This window comes from Silurus meridionalis, chromosome 7, assembly GCF_014805685.1.
Source record: "Silurus meridionalis isolate SWU-2019-XX chromosome 7, ASM1480568v1, whole genome shotgun sequence".
Taxonomy (NCBI): Eukaryota; Metazoa; Chordata; class Actinopteri; order Siluriformes; family Siluridae; genus Silurus; species Silurus meridionalis.
Genome location: NC_060890.1, coordinates 10,264,956 through 10,285,682, shown reverse-complemented (window position 1 = coordinate 10,285,682; position 20,727 = coordinate 10,264,956). Strand labels below are relative to the sequence as shown.

At 38.8% G+C, this 20,727-nt stretch overlaps 3 protein-coding genes and 1 non-coding gene across 4 annotated transcripts; 3 read left to right on the top strand and 1 right to left on the bottom strand.

The window, feature by feature from the left end:
• The first annotated feature begins 508 nt into the window (after window positions 1-508).
• On the top strand, window positions 509-5,845 carry LOC124389077 (interferon-induced protein with tetratricopeptide repeats 5-like). The gene is made up of 2 exons (XM_046854306.1): window positions 509-2,039; window positions 3,887-5,845. The coding sequence occupies exons 1-2, from the start codon at window positions 2,035-2,037 to the stop codon at window positions 5,298-5,300; spliced, it is 1,419 nt and encodes a 472-aa protein (XP_046710262.1). The 5' UTR covers window positions 509-2,034; the 3' UTR covers window positions 5,301-5,845.
• A 7,515-nt stretch (window positions 5,846-13,360) lies between these two features.
• Window positions 13,361-17,523, top strand: LOC124388369 (interferon-induced protein with tetratricopeptide repeats 5-like). Its single transcript, XM_046852919.1, has 2 exons — window positions 13,361-14,020; window positions 15,554-17,523. Exons 1-2 carry the CDS (start codon window positions 14,016-14,018, stop codon window positions 16,977-16,979), a joined length of 1,431 nt encoding a protein of 476 aa, XP_046708875.1. The 5' UTR covers window positions 13,361-14,015; the 3' UTR covers window positions 16,980-17,523.
• A 378-nt stretch (window positions 17,524-17,901) lies between these two features.
• On the bottom strand, window positions 17,902-17,983 carry trnal-aag. The gene has a single exon. It is a non-coding gene; the product is annotated as a tRNA-Leu (tRNA).
• A 199-nt stretch (window positions 17,984-18,182) lies between these two features.
• Window positions 18,183-20,726, top strand: LOC124389261 (interferon-induced protein with tetratricopeptide repeats 5-like). The gene is made up of 2 exons (XM_046854604.1): window positions 18,183-18,400; window positions 18,510-20,726. Exons 1-2 carry the CDS (start codon window positions 18,387-18,389, stop codon window positions 19,843-19,845), a joined length of 1,350 nt encoding a protein of 449 aa, XP_046710560.1. The 5' UTR covers window positions 18,183-18,386; the 3' UTR covers window positions 19,846-20,726.
• The last annotated feature ends 1 nt before the right edge of the window (window position 20,727 follows it).

The following is a 20,727-nucleotide window of genomic DNA, read 5'->3' as shown; positions in this document are numbered from 1 at the left end:
ATGGAATGACAATGGGGAAACTTACTGGGAGTGGTGTTGGAGAAAGAAACGAAACTAGAGTGAAACTTACCTTTTTTTTTGTTTTTGCTTTTATTTCTGCAGTCTATAATAATGTACCATGTCCTGTTTGTTTTATAAAAATATCTAACAGTAGTATGACTCAGGGGCGTAGCCATCATTTCGAAAGTGGGGGGAACTAAATGTCTAGTGTTACCTGTTTTTTTTTTCCAGTTAACCCTTGTGTAATTAACAGGTTTTATTTTTAACCATAATTTTTTTGCTTTATATGCTTTATGATTATTTATGATTATATATGATTATAAAACAGAAAGAAAGAAAGAAATACAACAACTTGCCACTAGGACAGTACCCTTAAAAGAACATCTTTGTACCTTATTTACCCCAAAAATGTATAGTTGTACATTAAGGTACACATTTGTACTCTAAGGTAGTAATGTGTACCTTTTTGAGTATAAAGAACAAAGATGTCCTTATAATGGTACTAAGAGTATAATGTTTACATATTTCAAATTGTATTTTGTGTATGCACAGTACATGGCACACAGTAATGGATACTGGAACATTCAAATAATACTTTATTTTGTTCTATTCTACAGTCCATGTTTCAGGAATAAAACAAGTAATTCAAAATAAACTATTGAAAGAAAATATGTATTGAACTCAACTGACAAACATGTCAAGACCCGATATCAATTATACAGTGAGATGAAATAAACATTTAGTGTCACTTCTTTCAAGCTTCCTGGCTGGTTTGTTTAAAAGTAGTAGCTTTTTACACAGTGTTAAAGCTAACATATATCTTAATATATAAAGCTACTTGAAACTGCCTAAAGTGTTTCTGCGACGATCTATGAACAGCTGAGAAATCATTTCCCTATTTATATTGTCAATTTTGTCACTGTGAATGTGACACACAGCAACACTGTTTAGACGGGACTGTGTCATTGTGCTTCGGAGCCAGGTTTGTAATCTTCGAAGACTGCTGAACCTTCTTTCAGCCTCTGCTGAAGAAACAGGAAAAACAAGGAGCAACCTCACAAGTGTTTCCACTTGGTCAAAGAGTTGGCGGACTTCTGGTAACATATTCTGAAGAATGCTTGCAGCCTCAGTAGTTGACTGATAATTATACTTGGACTTAAACATTCTCGTCTCTCCGTGTACATACTGTGACACATACTTGATATTATGTAGAATTGGCAGAGTTAAACATGCTGTAAAATCTCAGTGATACATTATCTTTATTCTTATTTGAAGGCTTTTGATAACACACTTGTTAAAACAAAAGACGTTATAAAAGAGTTAAGAAAATACATAGAAAAAAGTGAACATTTGTCCAAGCAGCTATTTTTCATTATAATCCTTTAAATCTTTTAACACTTGCTAATTATTCAAAAAGAGCAACGGGCAGAGTTACTAAACATTGTGCAACACAATTCGGATACCATATGCCAACTTACACTGCTTGAGTTTTTTGCCGCTTTGAGTTCACCGCAACCGAATTTTGGATCGCGTGCGGGACTGCGGATGCAACTCAAGCTACATAGGGTGCATGATGATGACGTGACAAGTGAGTGACTGATTGCCACGGATACGTGAACATCATGTATAGACTATCTTGTCTCTTTGAATTTTAAATCACTCTGCATTTATATACACTGCTCCATTAAAACCTCAACATGTCTTGAACACACACACCCCACTAAAAAAGTGAGGCTGACGAATGAACTTTTTATAAAAAGTGCGTGGGACATATCCCCCGCATCCCCCGTGTAATCTATGCCCCTGGCATGACTTAATATTGACCCTTCATTTCCCTTCACGTACTATTACAATTCAGGCGATTATATTGTTGTTTCCATATGACTTCATCTGAAGTTTGGAAATGAAAACTTTCGGTTTCTATTCCTCAACAGATTAAATGCATGGGCGGAGAATAACACCGCTCATATCCGTGCCACTATATAGTCCTCTCCAGGGTGAAAGACCGATTGCACATCACCCAGACTGATCACCATGAGGTAAGTGATATCATACTGTAGACGTACTTTTGTATATTCAGTCTGTTTTTATAACATTAACGCAAGAGTAATTGCAAGGAAGTTTACATGATTAGTAAGGAGGAAGTGAGAGCAGCGATTAAGAGGATAAAGAGCGGAAAGTCGATTGGAACAGGTAGAAACATGGAGATGTTTAGGAGAGATGACAGTGGAATTTCTAACCAGGTTGTTCAGCAAGATTTTGGAAGGTGAGAGGATGCCTGAGGAATGGAGAAGGAGTGAGCTGGTACTGGTTTTTGAGAACAAGGGAGATGTGCAGACCTTCAGTAACTACAGGGGAATAAAGTTGATCAGTTACACCATAAAGTTATGGGAAAGAGTAGTCTTGTTAGTATGTCTCTAATACATAATGTAAATGTAGTTTACCTATAGAAATGGCTACATGTACATAGTACAGCCATGAGGACAAATTAATATAGTAATGTTATTATTAAATTATAAAACTAAATTATAATAATAAAATAGAAAATTTACATTAACATTTGTGACATTTAGCAAACGCGCTTGTCCAGAGCGATGTACAAAAGTGCTTAAAATAATATCAAATTGTTATAACGACTTCTGTTGTTTAAAAGACTCTGGGTCTTATGGGGTTTTATATCCTGATATGCAGGTTTGCAGATTAGGGACACATTTTTAAACCTAAACCATATGAACTTATACATATTTTAAGATATGCATTTCTGTAAAGCTGTTTTTTTGACAATCTGTGTTATTAAATGGGCTTTAAAGCAAATTTATTGTGTGTTTTACTGCACACAATAAGACAATTATAAAATGTCTAACATTTCTTATGAAAGCTATAAATAATCTTACTGGATGATCTACCAGTTTGACCAGCTCCACCTGTGTTTTAGCAAATAGTTAGCTTGTTTATCAAAGCTGGATTTTCAAGCAGTTAAATGCAATAATGGAATAACATTTTTCCTGAATCACTATTAGATTTTTATTTAAAAAAATATTCAAATAACAAACACAATGCAGGAACATCACACTCCACAAAACATCACTTTCACATGTCTATCACACTAATAAATATCTATGTAAATCATCTAACTGCACACTTATCCTAAGTTTTCCAAATTAAAATTACAAATGTGCAGTTACAGTTGTTGAAACAAAAATGTTGTTATTGTTGTTGTTGTTCTTCAACCTTAAAATCCAAAATCAATACAAATGTAAGAGAGATGTGTGGTCAGAAGATATGTGTTAATGATTTAGTGCAAATTAGTTCAATAAGAATTTTATTCACGATATTAAAGGAAACAAATTCTCTTTGGTTTTAAATTATATGAGAACGCTTATAGATTGTTATTACAAATGTAAAAAAAAAAATTGATTGCAATGGGAAACTTGGGGGAAAGTGCTTAGAACAGAGCTTTAGTATTGTTTTGCATTTACTTTCCTGTTTGCATATATTGATATCCAAACAACAAATGGAAAATTATTAGTTTCTTATTTTTTAACCAATGGGTGGAGAGTTACATAACCTGCAGTGAGCATAATTTTTACACCAGGAAAAGGGACCTAAATTCTACCTTTAGAAAGACTTGATTATTATTCCAGTTTACATATTAGTAAAGTCTCATAGATTAGCTCATAATCTCGAATACAATACACACATATAAACCCACTTTATCTGAACTTGTAATAATTTTAGATTCAGAAGCACATATGCAGAAATTACACACATTACATGATGTGACAAATGATGTAAAGGTGTAAATGATGTAATGATGTACCTTATGATGATGATAATATGTTTTAACAAGTTTTAATCAGGTTCATTCATTTTCTTTCTCTACCAGTTCAACTCAAGGCACAGATTTAAAAGCCAGACTTCTTCAGCAAGAATGCCATTTCACCTGGGCTCTGAATAAAAATGATCTAGATCTCAATGATCTTCTGAACAGGCTAGAAGAACAGCTTAGCCTGGATCTTGGAAAGGAGGCAGGAGCTGCACGTACACACAGCTGTATGGGATTTGTGAAGTTTCTACAAGGCTCCAATACTGAGGCTCTCAGCAACTTTGAGAAATCTGTAGAACTCATTAAGGCTCATGGAAATTACTCTGATAAGCTGCTTGTTGTTGCCTATGGAGACCTTGCATGGTTATACTATCATATGGGTAATTTTGCAGAGTGTGAAATGTACCTGAATAAGCTGAGGGAGATTAACGAGAAATATCCATCTGTCCCATATGCTGAGGTGCTTGGAGAGAAAGGATGGACATTCCTTAAGTTTTCACGCAAATATTATGAAAGGGCAAAAGAGTGCTTCAAAAAGGCCCTGGAGCTGGACCCTGAGGAGGCTGAATGGAACTCCGGCCTTGCCATTGCTCTGTATCGGACAGAGACTGTGGACCAAGGATGTGCACCAGAAACTTCAGATGCTGTTAATCAACTTAGGCGAGCTATAACCACTAACCCAGATGATGATGTTCTTAAAGTTCTGCTTGCTCTGAGATTGGCTGTTTTCAAGAAGTACAGTGAGGCAGAGAGCCTAGTGGAGCAAGCCTTAGAGAGGTCTCCAGAACACCCACATGTGATTCGATATTTTGGAAAGTATTTACGGAATGCAGGATCTGTGGACAAGTCCATTGCCCTTCTAAATAAAGCATTAGAGAAAGTGTCAAACACAGCTTTTATACACCATCAGCTGGGGCTCTGCTATAAACAAAAGATTTTCATGCTGGAGCACCACACAGAAGGTGCTGAAATTAAACAAGCTAAAGAGCAATGCATCTACCATTTGGAGATGGCAATCGAACTGAAAACCGGCTTCATTCTAGCCATGGCTGAATTGGCCTTGCAATATGGGTTTAATCGGGATATATCAAGAGCAGAAGAAATGTTCCAGAAGGCATATCAGGCAGCCAAAGAGAAAAAAGACAACTACCAGACTGTTCATGTGTTTTATGCAGAATTTCAGCAGTACGTTATGAAATGTGAGCCTGCTGCCATCAAACATTACATTGAATGTCTAAAGATAAATCCAAATCAATATGAAGGGAAAAAAAGTGCTAAAAGTCTAAGAAAGATTGTAGAGAGAAGAATTGGCAACAACCCAAATGATGGAGAGGCCTTTGGAATACTTGGAATCATTCATAAGGAACGAGGAGAAAAACAACAAGCCATAGAGTGCTTTGAGAAAGCGCTGACCTATGTAGATAATGAGGAGTACCTCAGTGATCTTTGTGAGCTTAGGCTTTCTCTACAGTAATATTAGCAATATGAATTATAATACACAGCCAAATATCTATATACTCATTTATTATTCATGATATTTAATGTTAACAGTGTAGCATCTGTTATTTTATTTTAAATGTGTGGATGTAGCAAACACAGCCATTTGTTAAGACGTACATGGACACACTCTCAGTGCACTCTCACGCCTTAATACAAGTCAGTTTTACAACACTAAATTTGTTAAGAGTGGAAATACACACTGATATGATTACTGAGGAGATTAAAGGAGCAGGAAGCTTTGTCTGTGCTAAGGCAGTAAGCAGGATAAAAACGATTAAATAGGAAGATTTTGGAGACACATTAAAAATTAATACAAATAAGTAAAGCAGCAGAATCCAGCTAAATAAAAACGTTTTTGATGTTTGTCTTGATAAGTGAATGTAATTTACTAAATCCTCACACTACTGATCTCAAAATCTCAAGTCTTTTTTAACTGTGACTATATTTTGCACATTTATGAAGGCTGCATATTAGGCTTGTTTTTCTGTAACCAAATAAAAATAAAATTTGTTCAAATCATGTGAATATGTTTCATTAAATTTAAATATATTTTAAATACTCAAAGCATGTTTATGGTTCAGGTGTAAAAGTGTAAAATTGATTTCATTCAGACTTTCCTTAAAACTTTCACACACGCGCACACACACACATTGTAATGTTGTAAATTATGAAAAATAATTTCACTTTAAATTCTTTATTGTCATTTGTAAACTGAAATCAGAAAGATTATAATAATTTGGTAAGTCTCAATCATTCCTCTCTGACGATCCAGAAATGTAAAAGTGTAAAATGCAGGTTTGTAAAGTATTGATCAGAACACACACTTCTGTATGTATCCTTACTGAAGTCTACATTTAAGGATGGATATGTAGAACAACCGACTTGGCAGCGGTGGAATTTGAACCCACGCCCCCGGAAAAAGACTGGAGCCTTAATCCAGCACCTTAGACCACTTGGCCACACTACTAGACACGTCGTCAACAAAAATAAGGTTTGGGACCTAGAGCCCATGAATGCTGAATGGAATTGTGGTTATGCTTTAATGCTCCACAGAACAGAAACACAGTGTCCTAGTGTCCACAGTGTCCCACCGCTGCGTCTTTGTGTTTACTGAGACCTGGCTGAGCGACAGAGTTCTTGACGCTGCCATTCAGCTGGACTGGCTAGCCGCATTTCGCGCCGACAGAAATGCAGCTCTGTTGCGGCGGTCTGTGTGTCTACATCAACACAGAATGGTGTAAGAACTCTGTCCTGGTTTCCACCTACTGCTCATGGTTGTGAGATGTAGACCTTTTTAATTACCACGGGAATTCACCACCACTATTGTGCTCGAATTGTACATACCACCTAGCTAAGGAAGTGCTCAGTGTACTCTACGGGACCATTAGCGAACTACAAAACACTCACCCTGACTCCAAGACCATCACTACATGCTCCAACCAGAAGCTATAAATGACCGCCAAGGTGCGTGCGCTGCTAAAAACAAGAGACTCTGCCTTCAGAGCAGGGGACAAGACGGCCTCAAAAACAGCAAGGGCCAAATTGTCCCGTGCCATCAGAGTGGCGAAGCGCGCACATGCTAAGAGAATTCACGGCCACTTCCAGGACAGCGGAGACACCCGGCGCATGTGGCAGGGCATCCAGGAGATCACAAACTACAAGACAACATCACCTGCTTGTGGCCGTGATGCCTCCCTCCCAGATGCACTGAACGACTTCTACGCCCGGTTCGAGGTGCAGAACAACATGGTGGCAAGGAAGACCATCCCTCCTCCCGGCAACCAGGTGCTCTGTCTAACCACAGCTGAAGTGAGGAAAACTCTATGCAGTGTCAACCCAGGGAAGTCTGCTGGACCAGACAACATACCTGGCAGAGTGTTTAAAATGTGCGGTCTTCAACAACTTCTTCAACATTCAATTCAATTAAATTCATTTTTATTTGTATAGTGCTTTTAACAATGAATATTGTCTCAAAGCAGCTTTACACAGATAATGTGGTGATTAAAAGTAAATATGTTCTTTATAAGTAAGTTTGTCCCTGTTTAGCAAGCCGGAGGCGACTGTGGCAAAGAAAAACTCCCCGAGATGGCATAAGGAAGAAACCTTGAGAGGAACCAGACTCAAGAGGGAACTAATCCTCATCTGGATTGCACCGAATGTCCATTTATAGCAGATCAATGTTGACAATGTTGCAGGGTACATTGATGATCAGAAGCGAAAAGTAGTCCTGAGTCAGTGTAGCAGACTGTTGACATTAACTACAGTCCAATCCATCCTCAAAGCACCCGTTCTTGCTCCAGAATGGAACCACCCAAGGCGTTGATGAGAAACCGTCCCAAGCTGAAAAGAGTAACCTCCAGTCAAAGAGAACACTATCCAGAGGCAGGCCTGGACGAAGTGGGAAGATCCACAGAGGGAAGAGTGGCAGGAACAGTGGTCACTAGAGCCTCAGGAGCACGTTTAACTTGACAGAGAGAGAGAGAGAGAGAGAGAGAGAGAGAGAGAGAGAGAGAGAGAGAGAGAGAGAGAGAGAGAGAGAGAGAGAGAGAAAAGAGGGTGACAGGAAGAGAAGGATATGGATTATTATATTAATATCACTGTGCAGTTTGGACTCTGGCAAGACTCGCTATGGCAGCATAACTAAAAGGGAGAACCAGAGGATAACGCCGACATGAGGGATATCTGGGATAAGAGACGACCCACCACAACACCGTCAACAAACCTGAGTGAACGTGTGAATGTGAGGGGACGACAGCATACAAATATCCCAGTTCACCAAACACTCCATATCCATGTTCCCTCCAAATCTGCACCCTTACCTAAGAAAAAAATCTACTGATCAATGGCTTGACTAAATAAATATGTTTTCAACCTCAACTTGAACACTGAGACTGTGTCTGAGTCCCGAACACTGATTGGAAGGCTGTTCCATAACTGTGGGGCTTTATAAGAGAAAGATGTGCCTCCTGCTGTAGTCTTCATTATTTAAGGAACCAACAGATAGCCTGCACCTTTGGATCTAAGTAGGCGTGGAGGATCATACTGGTAAAGAAGTTTACTCAGATACTGCGGCGCGAGACCGTTAAGTGCTTTATACGTCAGTAGTAGTATTTTATAATCAATGCGAGATTTGATTGGGAGCCAGTGTAGACTGATTAAAACAGGAGTGATGTGGTCATAATTCCTAGATCTAGTGAGGACTCTTGCTGCTGCATTCTGAACTAACTGAAGCTTATTTATGCACTTACTCAAACACCCAGACAGTAAAGCGTTACAGTAGTTTAATCTAGAAGTAACAAAAGCATGAACTAGTTTTTATGCATCCTGTAACGACATCATATTTCTAATTTTAGCAATATTTCTAAGGTGAAAGAAGGCGATCCTGGTAATATTATTCACATGAGCCTCAAAGGAAAGACTCGGGTCAATAACAACACCAAGGTCTTTGACTGCTGTACACACTGAGACAGAGATGCTACCATCCAGAGATGAACACCATCCAGAGATGCTACGTAATCGGAAAGTTTACACACTCCTCAACATTGTTAAGATGATCTCTCTCATCTGGCTTTGCTGAAATATACAACTGTGTATCATCAGCATAGCAATGGAAGTGTGGAGAACTCACCATTTACATCAACAAACTGATAGCGATCAGTCAAATAAGACCTGAGCCAAGAGAGAGCTGTTCCCTTTATTCCAACAACGTTCTTGTCAGTAATGCAAAAGTAGGACCCAAATGCAGGATGCACACAAGGTTATGGGAAAAAAGCTGAATTTAATATATATAAAGAAAAGCAAAGGGGCAAAGGCAAAAACAGAATCCAAAACAATCCAGGGTCAAAACAGGCAAACAGGGCAATGCAGGAAAAGACAAAACCAAAATCCAAAACAGTCCAAAAATCCAGAAACCAGCAAAACAGTACAATACAGGACAGAGCAAAACATAAACCAAAAACAGTCCAAACTTCAAAACCAGAGGCAGGGCAGAACAGGGGTCAAGGACAGGATCCAGAACAGGCAGGATGATCAGGATCTGAAACAGGAACTAAAGCAGGCAGGATGGCAAGAATAATCTCAGGGGCTAGGAAGCCGGTAAAATAATCTGGCCCGGAACTAAAGTCTTGATTGTCCTTATATACACCGGGAGGCGCGGGAAAAAACGGCAAGATGGTCGCCAACCCGGAAGTGCTAACCGCGGAACCGGAAGTGCGCGCCGCGCAACCAGAAGTGCGCGCAGTGTGCCCGGGAGATCCTGACAGTTCTCTAGTCTAGCAAGCATTATAGTGTGATCAATGGTGTCAAAAGCTGCACTAACGTCGAGCAAAACAAGTAAAAAGACAAAACCCTGATCAAAGGCCAATAACAGGTAATTTACCACCTTAACTAGCGCCGTCTCTGTACTATGATGAGGCCTAAATCCCGATTGATTTATTAAAAAAAATTTATTCATAAGTAGATGTGAGCATAACTGCTGTGCTACAACCTTTGCAAAAATGTTGGATACAAGGGGGAGATTTGATATTGGCCTGTAGTTGGACAACATCTCCCTGTGCAGCGCCATTGTTCCTACGTGCCTCAAGACGAAGACCATCGTTCCCGTGCCGAAGAAGTCTACTGTATCCTGCCTTAATGACTATCGTCACGTCGCACTCACACCCATTGTGATAAAGTGCTTCGAGAGGCTGGTCATGAGGCACGTCAAGACATAGCTTCCACCCACACTGGACCCCATGCAGTTCGCGTATCGTCTAAACCAGTCCACGGATGATGCCATCTCCACAACCCTCCATCTGGCACTCACCCACCTAGACAACAAGGACTCCTATGTACGGATGCTGTTCATAGACTTTAGCTCAGCATTCAGCACCTGATTAATAAGATGAGCCTACTGGGCCTCAACACCTACCTCTGTAACTGGATCCTGGACTTCCTAAATGGGAGACCTCAGTCAGTTCGGATGGAAAACAGCATCTCCAGCACCACCACACTGAGCACTGGAGCCTCTCAGGGCTGTGTGCTCATTCCACTGCTGTTCTCTCTGCTGACTTATGACTGTGTAACAATGCAGAGCTCGAATCACAGCATCAATGACTTCATGAGAGCACAGAGCGGTCATTCTTCACTGATCATTGATGGATCCTCAGTGGAGATCGTCAAGAGCACCAAATTCCTTGGTGTTCACTTGGCGGATAACCTCACCTGGTCACTTAACACCAGCTCCATCACCAAAAAAGCCCAGCAGTGTCTCTACTTCCTGAGAAGGCTGAGGACAGCCCATCTCCCTCCCCCTATCCTGTCCACGTTCTACAGAGGGACCACTGAGAGCATCTTGAGCAGCTGCATCACTGCCTGGTTTGGGAACTGCACCGTCTTATATAGCAAGACCATATAGAGGATAGTGAGGACAGCTGAAGCTCTATTATGGACATATACACCACACGCTGCATCCGCAAAGCCAACAGCAGATGACCACACACACCGTCACACACACTTTTCACTCTCCTACCATCAGGGAAGCGGTTCCGAAGCATTCGTGCCGCCACGTCCAGACTGTGCAACAGTTTCTTCCCTCAAGCCATCTGGCTACTCAACACACAACTGAACTGAACTGAACTGAGCTCACCTCACATAAACACACACACACACACACACACACACACACACACACACACACACACACACACACACACACTGTGTGACTGATCTGTACAACCCGGACTCAACACACACTCGTACTCACTTTGCGCACCCATGATTCAGTACCACTCACACTAAATCATTACCATAAATTGTTTACATGGATGATCCACTGTGGCGACCCTGAATGGGGGAAGCTGAATGAAGAAAAAAGTTGACATGCTGTCTTTGCGCATCTTCTGGGATTGCTGCTATTTGCTCTTTTGCACAATATTCTGTTTACATTTTTGCTACATATTTGCTCTTTTGCACAATATTCTGTTTACATTTTTGCTACTGTTCACTTAATCTCGTTACGACAGGTTTACTGGCGGAGCTATTTTGTGTTTTTGTGTATTGTCTTGCACTGTCCTGTGTTGTCTTGCACTGTCTTGTGTTGTCATTTTTGCATTGTTTGCACCAGGTTGCACACATGCACATTATCTGGCAAGACACTTACTAGTCCTTAGCCCTGTGTTTTCTGTTTCTGTGATTGTTGTTTTATGTTGTTTTATGTACCATCAGGGTTCTGGAGGAACGTTGTTTCATCTTCGTGTGTACTGTGTCAGCTATATATGGTTAAAATGACAATAAAAGCTTCTTGACTCTTGACTATATACACCATCAGCTTCCTGTCTGCTACAAGAGAAAAGCAATTACTTTGCAGCATGAAGGAAGTCAAAACTCACCTAGTGCTTGTGCTGAGATTCAGAGGAGTCAAAGTCAGTGCATTTTAATTATTTAGACAAGACCACCGAACTAAAGCCTGGCTTCATTACAGCTATTATTGAGCTGGCAAATCAGTACGGCGAGGATGGGGATCTTGATCGTGCAGAAGAGATGTTTCAAGAAACTCTGCATAAAGCTAAAGAGAAAAAAGAATACCTACAGCAGGTGTACCTCTCTTACGGGCAGTTTCAGCAGTACAGAAGGAGATCCCTACCTGAAGCTATCACTTGTTATATGGAATGTCTGAAGATAGATAAAGGCACTGTAGATGGGAAGAAAAGTGGGAAAGATTATTGATAAACGTTTCGTCTAAAAGCCCTGGGAGCAGAAAAGACTTGAGGATCCCTGTGAGTAAAGAAGAGAGAAATGCAGGACCATAGGAGGCTGAAGACATTCTGCAAAATACTAGTATTTATGAATATCTAACTATTCTGTGCATTCTATAGGCTGTTTTTGAATCAGGGTCATTTGCATTCTCATACAAGAGCAGAATTGCATTCTGAGTCATGATTTACCAGTAATTTCTGTTTATTCTACTTGAGTAAAATAATAATTATTTGTTTAAAGATGGGAGCAGTATAAAGTATTAAACAAGTACCCTTTATTACGCAAACAGGATCAAAATGTTTATTCAAGATCAGTACAAACAATTTTTGTCACTGTGCTAATCTTTAATTAATCATTATTTAGTTTAAAACATGTTTATTGTAAAAGACATTGTAACTTTTTTCTTTCATCAAATAAAGATGATATGTAAATCTATCTTATAAGAAGGTCACAAACTTTTTCTTCAGTCAATGTACTTGATATGAACACTGACATATCAGCTTCCAGTAATTGTCCAAGTTTGGAGTGAGTTGAATCAGCACTGCCCTCTAGTGGCATTAATTTCTCTTCCAAGCTGATTCATAGAAAAATTATGACGCTGATATTTTTAACCACAGTACATGTGAGATACTAGACATACTAGAGAGAAAAACACAACAAACACATTCTCAAGTTATACAGCACTTTTGGGTAAACACTTTACAAAAACAAACGAACAAAATGAAAAGAAACGATGTAATATGCACCAACTCTAACTCACCTTTTCTGTTTTGAACTTTTCATTCACAATCTACGAATGAAATGCTTTCTAACAGAAAGTTGCCAGATAGAAAGGGCACATTAACCGAATTTCAGACTGTGAAAATGTGCTGGAACTGCTACAAATTTCTTTTTCCCCCCACTAACTACTGAAGTTTATGCACCTGTTTTTTTTGTTTTGTTTTGTTTTTGCTTTTTTAATAAAAAATAAAACAATACAGATGATATAACCAATAGGTCCAACACTATAAGATTTTTGCAGTATAAAACTCCGGCCTGTTTGCCTTCACATGCATCTGGTGTGGAGACTTTGCTTAGCGAGTTCTTCTGAATTCTCTGGCAGTGACGGACCACAGTGATGGTACACAGCAGGAGAGCGCTGGAGATGAGTGCAAAGCCACTGAGAAAGAACGTCGCTGTGTAGGTACCTGTGGTGTCCACCAACCAGAAATAACACAAACAATATATATATATATATATATATATATATATATATATATATATATATATATATATATATATATAAAATTTCAGATGAGTGTAAAATGCAGGTTTTTATACATAATATTTTACATGAACATATTTATGATGTACATGATTACACAGAATTCAGTGACAAGTTTAACCAAGCGTGATGTACAGTTATCATAACTAAACACAAGATTCATTTCATGCTGCTGGGATTCAAACCCCAAAGAATCAGAGTCATGAAACCTAGCACCTTAAACCATTTTACCAAAAAAGTAAACTTTAATTTTCACTTAGTCGCTGGTGTGAGGAAACTGTGTAGCCAGAAAAGAAGTACAGTAGGTTTGTTCCCATCAATAAAAACACAAGAAAATCTTACTTCAGAATAGATATGAGGTAACTTACATTGTTATTTATTTTTTCTTTTTTTTTTTCTTTTATTTCTTTAGGCTATAATTATGCACCATGTCCTGTTTGCTTCATAAAATATATAACAGGAGTATGACCTGATATTGACACTTCATTTCCCTCCACGTACTATTACAATTCAGGCGATTATATTGTTGTTTCCATATGACGTCATCTGGAGTTTGGAAATGAAAACTTTCGGTCTCTATTCCTCAACAGATTAAATGCATGGGCGGAGAATAACACCGCTCATATCCGTGCCACTATATAGTCCTCTCCAGGGTGAAAGACCGATTGCACATCACCCAGACTGATCACCATGAGGTAAGTGATATCATACTGTAGACGTACTTTTGTATATTCAGTCTGTTTTTATAACATTAACGCAAGAGTAATTGCAAGGAAGTGGACATGATTAGTAAGGAGGAAGTGAGAGCAGCGATTAAGAGGATAAAGAGCGGAAAGTCGGTTGGAACAGGTAGAAACATGGAGATGTTTAGGAGAGATGGCAGTGGAGTTTCTAACCAGGTTGTTCAGCAAGATTTTGGAAGGTGAGACGATGCCTGAGGAATGGAGAAGGAGTGAGCTGGTACTGGTTTTTAAGAACAAGGGAGATGTGCAGACCTTCAGTAACTACAGGGGAATAAAGTTGATCAGTTACACCATGAAGTTATGGGAAAGAGTAGTCTTGTTAGTATGTCTCTAATACATAATGTAAATGTAGTTTACCTATAGAAATGGCTACATGTACATAGTACAGCCATGAGGACAAATTAATATAGTAATGTTATTATTAAATTATAAAACTAAATTATAATAATAAAATAGAACATTTACATTTATATTTGTGACATTTAGCAGACGCCCTTGTCCAGAGCGATGTACAAAAGAGCTTAAAATAAAATCAAATTGTTATAATGACTTCTGATGTTAAAAAGACTCTGGGTCTTATGGGGTTTTATATCCTGATATGCAGGTTTGCAGATTAGGGATTAATTTTTAAAACTAAAACCTATGAACTTTTTAGGGCCCGAGCACCGATGGTGCGTAGGACCCTATTGTAATTGTGTCATTTCTTATTTTTTCTTCTTATCATTATTATTAATCTAGATCTAGAGTTTTCGTTGAAGGGCGTGTCCTTGATGGTCTGACAAATTTCGCCGATTCGCCATGAAAACGGAAGTTGCTATGACTCGGACATACAATGTCCAATCTGCCCCAAACTTCACATGATTCATAAGACTCCTGATCTGATCAGATCTACATTTCCATATTTAGTAATATTTATATGCCACCTGCTGGCAACAGGAAGTGTCCTGTTTTACTGTGCAGTGAACTACTCCTAGAAATGTACTGCCATCCCCTATTTTTTTGGCCAGTCTTATCTTAAGACCTTTGCGCTAGTGAATTGTGAAGATCTTGAGCGTGCGTTAAAGGGTGTGTCTATGGCGCCGTGACAAATTTCAATGACTCACCATGGGGATAACAGTTGAGATTTGTTCAGATCAACACCAAATTCGGTAGGCATAATCTAAACGCCATTGCAATGTTAAATTGCGAAGATCTAGAGTTTTCGTCGAAGGGCGTGTCCATGGTGGTCCAATGGGTGGAGAGTTAAAAATTAGCTCGATTACAATACAGAATGACATATAAACCCACTTTATCCAAACTCGTAATAATTTTCCCCTCTAATATGTGATTCAGAAGCACATATTCTGAAATTACACGCATTACGTTACTGACCAGAAGTCTACAAAATATACTAAAGGTACAAATGGTATTATGATGTACCTTATAATGATATTAATATTTTTAAACACGTTTTAATCAGGTTAATTCATTTTCTTTCTCTACCAGTTCAACTCAAGGCACAGATTTAAAAGCCAGACTTCTTCAGCAAGAATGCCATTTCACCTGGGCTCTGAATAATAATGAAGTAGATCTCAATTACCTTCTGAACAGATTAGAAGAACAGTTTAGCCTGGATCTCGGAAAGGAGGCAAGAGTTGCACGTACACGCAGCTGTATGGGATTTGTGAAGTTTCTACAAGGCTCCAATACTGAGGCTCTCAGCAACTTTGAGAAATCTGTAGAACTCATTAAGGCTCATGGAAAAGACTCTGATAAGCTGCTTGTTGTTGCCTATGGAGACCTTGCATGGTTATACTATCATATGGGAAACTTTGCAGAGTGTGAAATGTACCTGAATAAGCTGAGGGAGATTAAAGAGAAATATCCATCTGTCCCATATGCTGAGGTGCTTGGAGAAAAAGGATGGACATTCCTTAGGTTTTCACTCAAATATTATGAAAGGGCAAAAGAATGCTTTAAAAAGGCCCTGGATCTGGTCCCTGAGAATGCTGAATGGAACTCCGGCCTTGCCATTGCTCTGTATCGGACAGAGATTGTGGGAATAGGATGTGCACCAGAAACTTCAGATGCTGTTAATCAACTTAGACGAGCTATAGCTACTAACCCAGATGATGATGTTCTTAAAGTTCTGCTTGCTCTGAGATTGGCTGTTTTCAAGAAGTACAGTGAGGCAGAGAGCCTAGTAGAGCAAGCCTTAGAGAGGTCTCCAGAACACCCACATGTGATTCGCTATGTTGGAAAGTATTTACGGAATGCAGGATCTGTGGACAGGTCCATTGCCCTGCTAAAGAAAGCATTAGAGAAAGTGTCAAACAAAGCTTTTATACACCATCAGCTGGGGCTCTGCTATAAACAAAAGATTATGAAGCTGAAGCAGGCAGGAAGCCACCACACAAAAGGAGCTGAAATTAAACGAGCTCAAGAGCAATGCATCTACCATTTGGAGATGGCAATCAAATTGAAAACCCGCTTCATTCTAGCCATGGCTGAATTGGCCTTGCAATATGGGTTTAATCGGGATATATCAAGAGCAGAAGAAATGTTTCAGAAGGCATTTCAAGCAGCCAAAGAGAAAAAAGACAACTACCAGGCTGTTCATGTGTTTTATGCAGAATTTCAGCAGTACGTTATGAGATGTGAGCCTGCTGCCATCAAACATTACATTGAATGTCTAAAGATAAATCCAAATCAATTTGAAGGGAAAAAAAGTGCTAAAAGTCTGAGACAGATTGCAGAGAGAAGAATTGGCAATAACCCAAATGATGGAGAGGCCTTTGGAATACTTGGAATCATTCATAAGGAACGAGGAGAAAAACAACAAGCCATAGAGTGCTTTGAGAAAGCGTTGACCTATGTAGATAATGAGGAGTACCTCAGTGATCTTTGTGAGCTTAGGCTTTCTCTACAGTAATATTAGCAATATGAAGTATGATACACAGCCAAATATCTATATACTCATTTATTATTCATGATATTTAATGTTAACAGTGTAGCATCTGTAATCTTATTTTCAATGTGTGGATGTACCAAACACAGCACTTTGTTAAGATGTACATGGACACACTCTCAGTGCACTCTCACGCCTTAATACAAGTCAGTTTTACAACACTAAATGTGTTAAGAGTGGAAAAACACACTGACATGATTACTGAGGAGAATAAAGAAGCAGGAAGCTTTGTCTGTGCTAAGGCAGTAAGCAGGATAAAAAATTAGAGATTAATACAATTAGAAAAGCAGCAGAATCCAGATAAATAATACGTTTTTTGTTGTTTGTCTTGATAAGTGAATGTAATTTACTAAATCCTCACACTACTGATCTCAAAATCTCAAGTCTTTTAAAACTGTGAATATATTTTGCACATTTATGAAGGCTGCATATTAATGTTCTAATGTGTAATATTAATGCATGTTCTTCTGCAACCAAATGAAAATAAAATTTGTTCAAATCATGTGAATATGTTTCGTTATATTTAAATATATTTTAAATACTCAAAGCATGTTTATGGTTCAGGTTGTATATGGAGAGAGGAAATGTGAAAGTGTAAAATTGATTTAATTCAGACTTTCCCTAAAATTTTCACACATGCGAACACACACATTGTAATGTTGTAAATTTTGAAAAATAATTTCACTTTAAATTCTTTATTGTCATTTGTAAACTGAAATCAAATAGATTATAATAATTTGGTAATAGTCTCAATCATTCCTCTCTGACAATCCAGAAATGTGAAAGTGTAAAACACAGGTTTGTAAAGTATTGATCAGAACACACACTTCTTTATGTATCTTTACTGAAGTCCACATTTGAGGATGGATATGTAGAAAAACCTAATTGGCAGCGGTGGGATTCGAACCCACGCCCCCGAAGAGACTGGAGCCTTAATCCAGCGCCTTAGACCGCTCGGCCACGCTACCAGACACACACACACACACACACACACACGCGTCACTGAAATGTAAACTTTAGATAATAATAAATAAAATAAACAAACATTATACACACACACACACACACACACACACACACACACACACACACACACACACACACACACACACACACACACACACATATATATATATATATATATTAGCGATTTGTGGTGTTTCCACGCACTAAACTCCAAACTCGCCGTTTTCATTATAAATATGCTGTTGGTCTTTAACTACACGCCCATGAGCTTCCCTAAGTTTCGATTTCCACCGAACACATGATTACACAAGCATCATTTTAATCCAGGAAATGCTTCAGATTTCTAGGTTCCTCACTGTTTCATAGTCATTCACTTTCTGGTAATTGTATTCCGGATTGCAGCAGATGACCACAATGAGGTAAGCGTTACAATAACTAGAAAGAAAATAGTCGGTCACGAGAGGTGTGTGTGAGACACTGAATAACTTTACAATACTGTATTAAGCGGTTGCTGCTTCTGTGTTACAGTCTAACAGAAGCCACACTTCTCCAGGCAGAACTACACAAGCTTGAATGTCACTTCACCTGGAAGCTGAAAAAAGAAGAGCTGGATCTTACAGATCTTTTAAACAGGCTTGAACAACATGCCGACTTTAACCTTGGCGAGAAAGCAGGACTTGCACAGACATACAACTCTTTGGGATATGTTAAGCATCTCCTGGGGTCTTCTCAAGACGCACTTGGCTACCTGCAGAAGTGTGTAGAGCTCACTAAAGAGAGCAGGCTGGATGACTGTGACAAGTGGCTCATAGTGCCCTATGGGAATTTAGCCTGGTTACAGTACCAGTTGAAGTGCTTTAGTGAATGTGAGAGTTACCTGGAGAAGATCAGACGTATTGTACAGGAATTGCCAGATTCATCTTTGGGTCTTTGTCATCAAGTGCTTGGAGAAAAGGCCTGGGCCTACTTCAAGTTCTCTCGCAAGTACTACAACCAGGCAAAAGAGTGCTTTGAGAAGGTTCTGGAGCTAGAGCCCATGAATGCTGAATGGAATTGTGGTTATGCTTTTGTGCTCCACAGAACAGAAACAGAGTGTCCTAGTGTAAGAACAATTAAACAACTGCGTCAGGCCATAGACACAAACCCAGATAATGATGAGCTTAAAGCTCTCTTAGCAGTAAGACTTGGTGAAGCCAAGGAGTACAATGAAGCGGAGAGTTTGGTGGAAGAAGCTCTGGAGGGTTCTCCTAATGCTCCTAATGTCATTCGATATGTGGGAAAATTTTTGAGGATCTATGGCTCAGTGGAGAGGTCCATTGCACTGCTAAAAAGAGTTTTAGAGAAGTCACCCACATCAGCTTTCATACACCATCAGCTTGCTCTCTGCTACAAGAGAAAAGCAATTACTTTGCAGCGTGAAGGAACTCAAAACTCACCTAGTGCTGGTGCTGAGATTCAGAGGAGTCGAAGTCAGTGCATTTATTATTTAGACAAGACCACCGAACTAAAGCCTGGCTTCATTACAGCTATGATTGAGCTGGCAAATCAGTACGGCGAGGATGGGGATCTTGATCGTGCAGAAGAGATGTTTCAGCAAACTCTGCATAAAGCTAAAGAGAAAAACGAATACCTACAGCAGGTGTACCTCTCTTACGGGCAGTTTCAGCAGTACAGAAGGAGATCCCTACCTGAAGCCATCACTTGTTATATGGAATGTCTGAAGATAGATGAAGGCACTGTAGATGGGAAGAAAAGTGCTAAACAGCTTGGAAAGATTAATGATAAACGTTCATCTAAAAGCCCTGTGAGCAGGAAAGACTTGAGGATCCCTGTGAGTAAAGAAGAGAGAAATGCAGGACCATAGGAGGCTGAAGACATTCTGCAAAATACTAGTATTTATGAATATCTAACTATTCTGTGCATTCTATAGGCTGTTTTTAAAGCAGGATCATTTGCATTCTGATACAAGAGCAGAATTGCATTCTGAGTCATGATTTACCAGTAATTTTTGTTTATTCTACTTGAGTAAAATAATAATTCTTTGTTTAAAGATGGGAGCAGTATAAAGTATTAAACAAGTACCCTTTATTACGCAAACAGGAAAAAAATGTTTATTCAAGATCAGTACAGACAATTTTTATGTCACTGGGCTAATCTTTAATTAATCATTATTTAGTTTAAAACATGTTTATTGTAAAAGACATTGTAACTTTTTTCTTTCATCAAATAAAGATGATATGTAAATCTATCTTATAAAAAGGTCACTAAAACTATTTTTTTGTCAATGTACTTGATATGAACACTGACATATCAGCTTCCAGTAATTGTTCAAGTTTGGAGTGAGTTGAATCAGCACTGCCCTCTAGTGGCATTAATTTCTCTTCAAAGCTGATTCATAGAAAAATTATGACGCTGATATTTTTAACCACAGTACATGTGAGATACTAGACATACTAGAGAGAAAAACACAACAAACACATTCTCAAGTTATACAGCACTTTTGGATAAACACTAAAAACAAAAACAAAAAACGATGCAATATGCACCAACTCTAACTCACCTTTTCTGTTTGAACTTTTCATTCACAATCTACGAATGAAATGCTTTCTAACAGAAAGTTGCCAGATAGAAAGGGCACATTAACCGAATTTCAGACTGTAAAAATGTGCTGGTACTGCTACAAATTTTTATTCCACACTAACTACTGAAGTTTATGCACCTGCCTTTTTTTTTTTTTTTTTTTTTG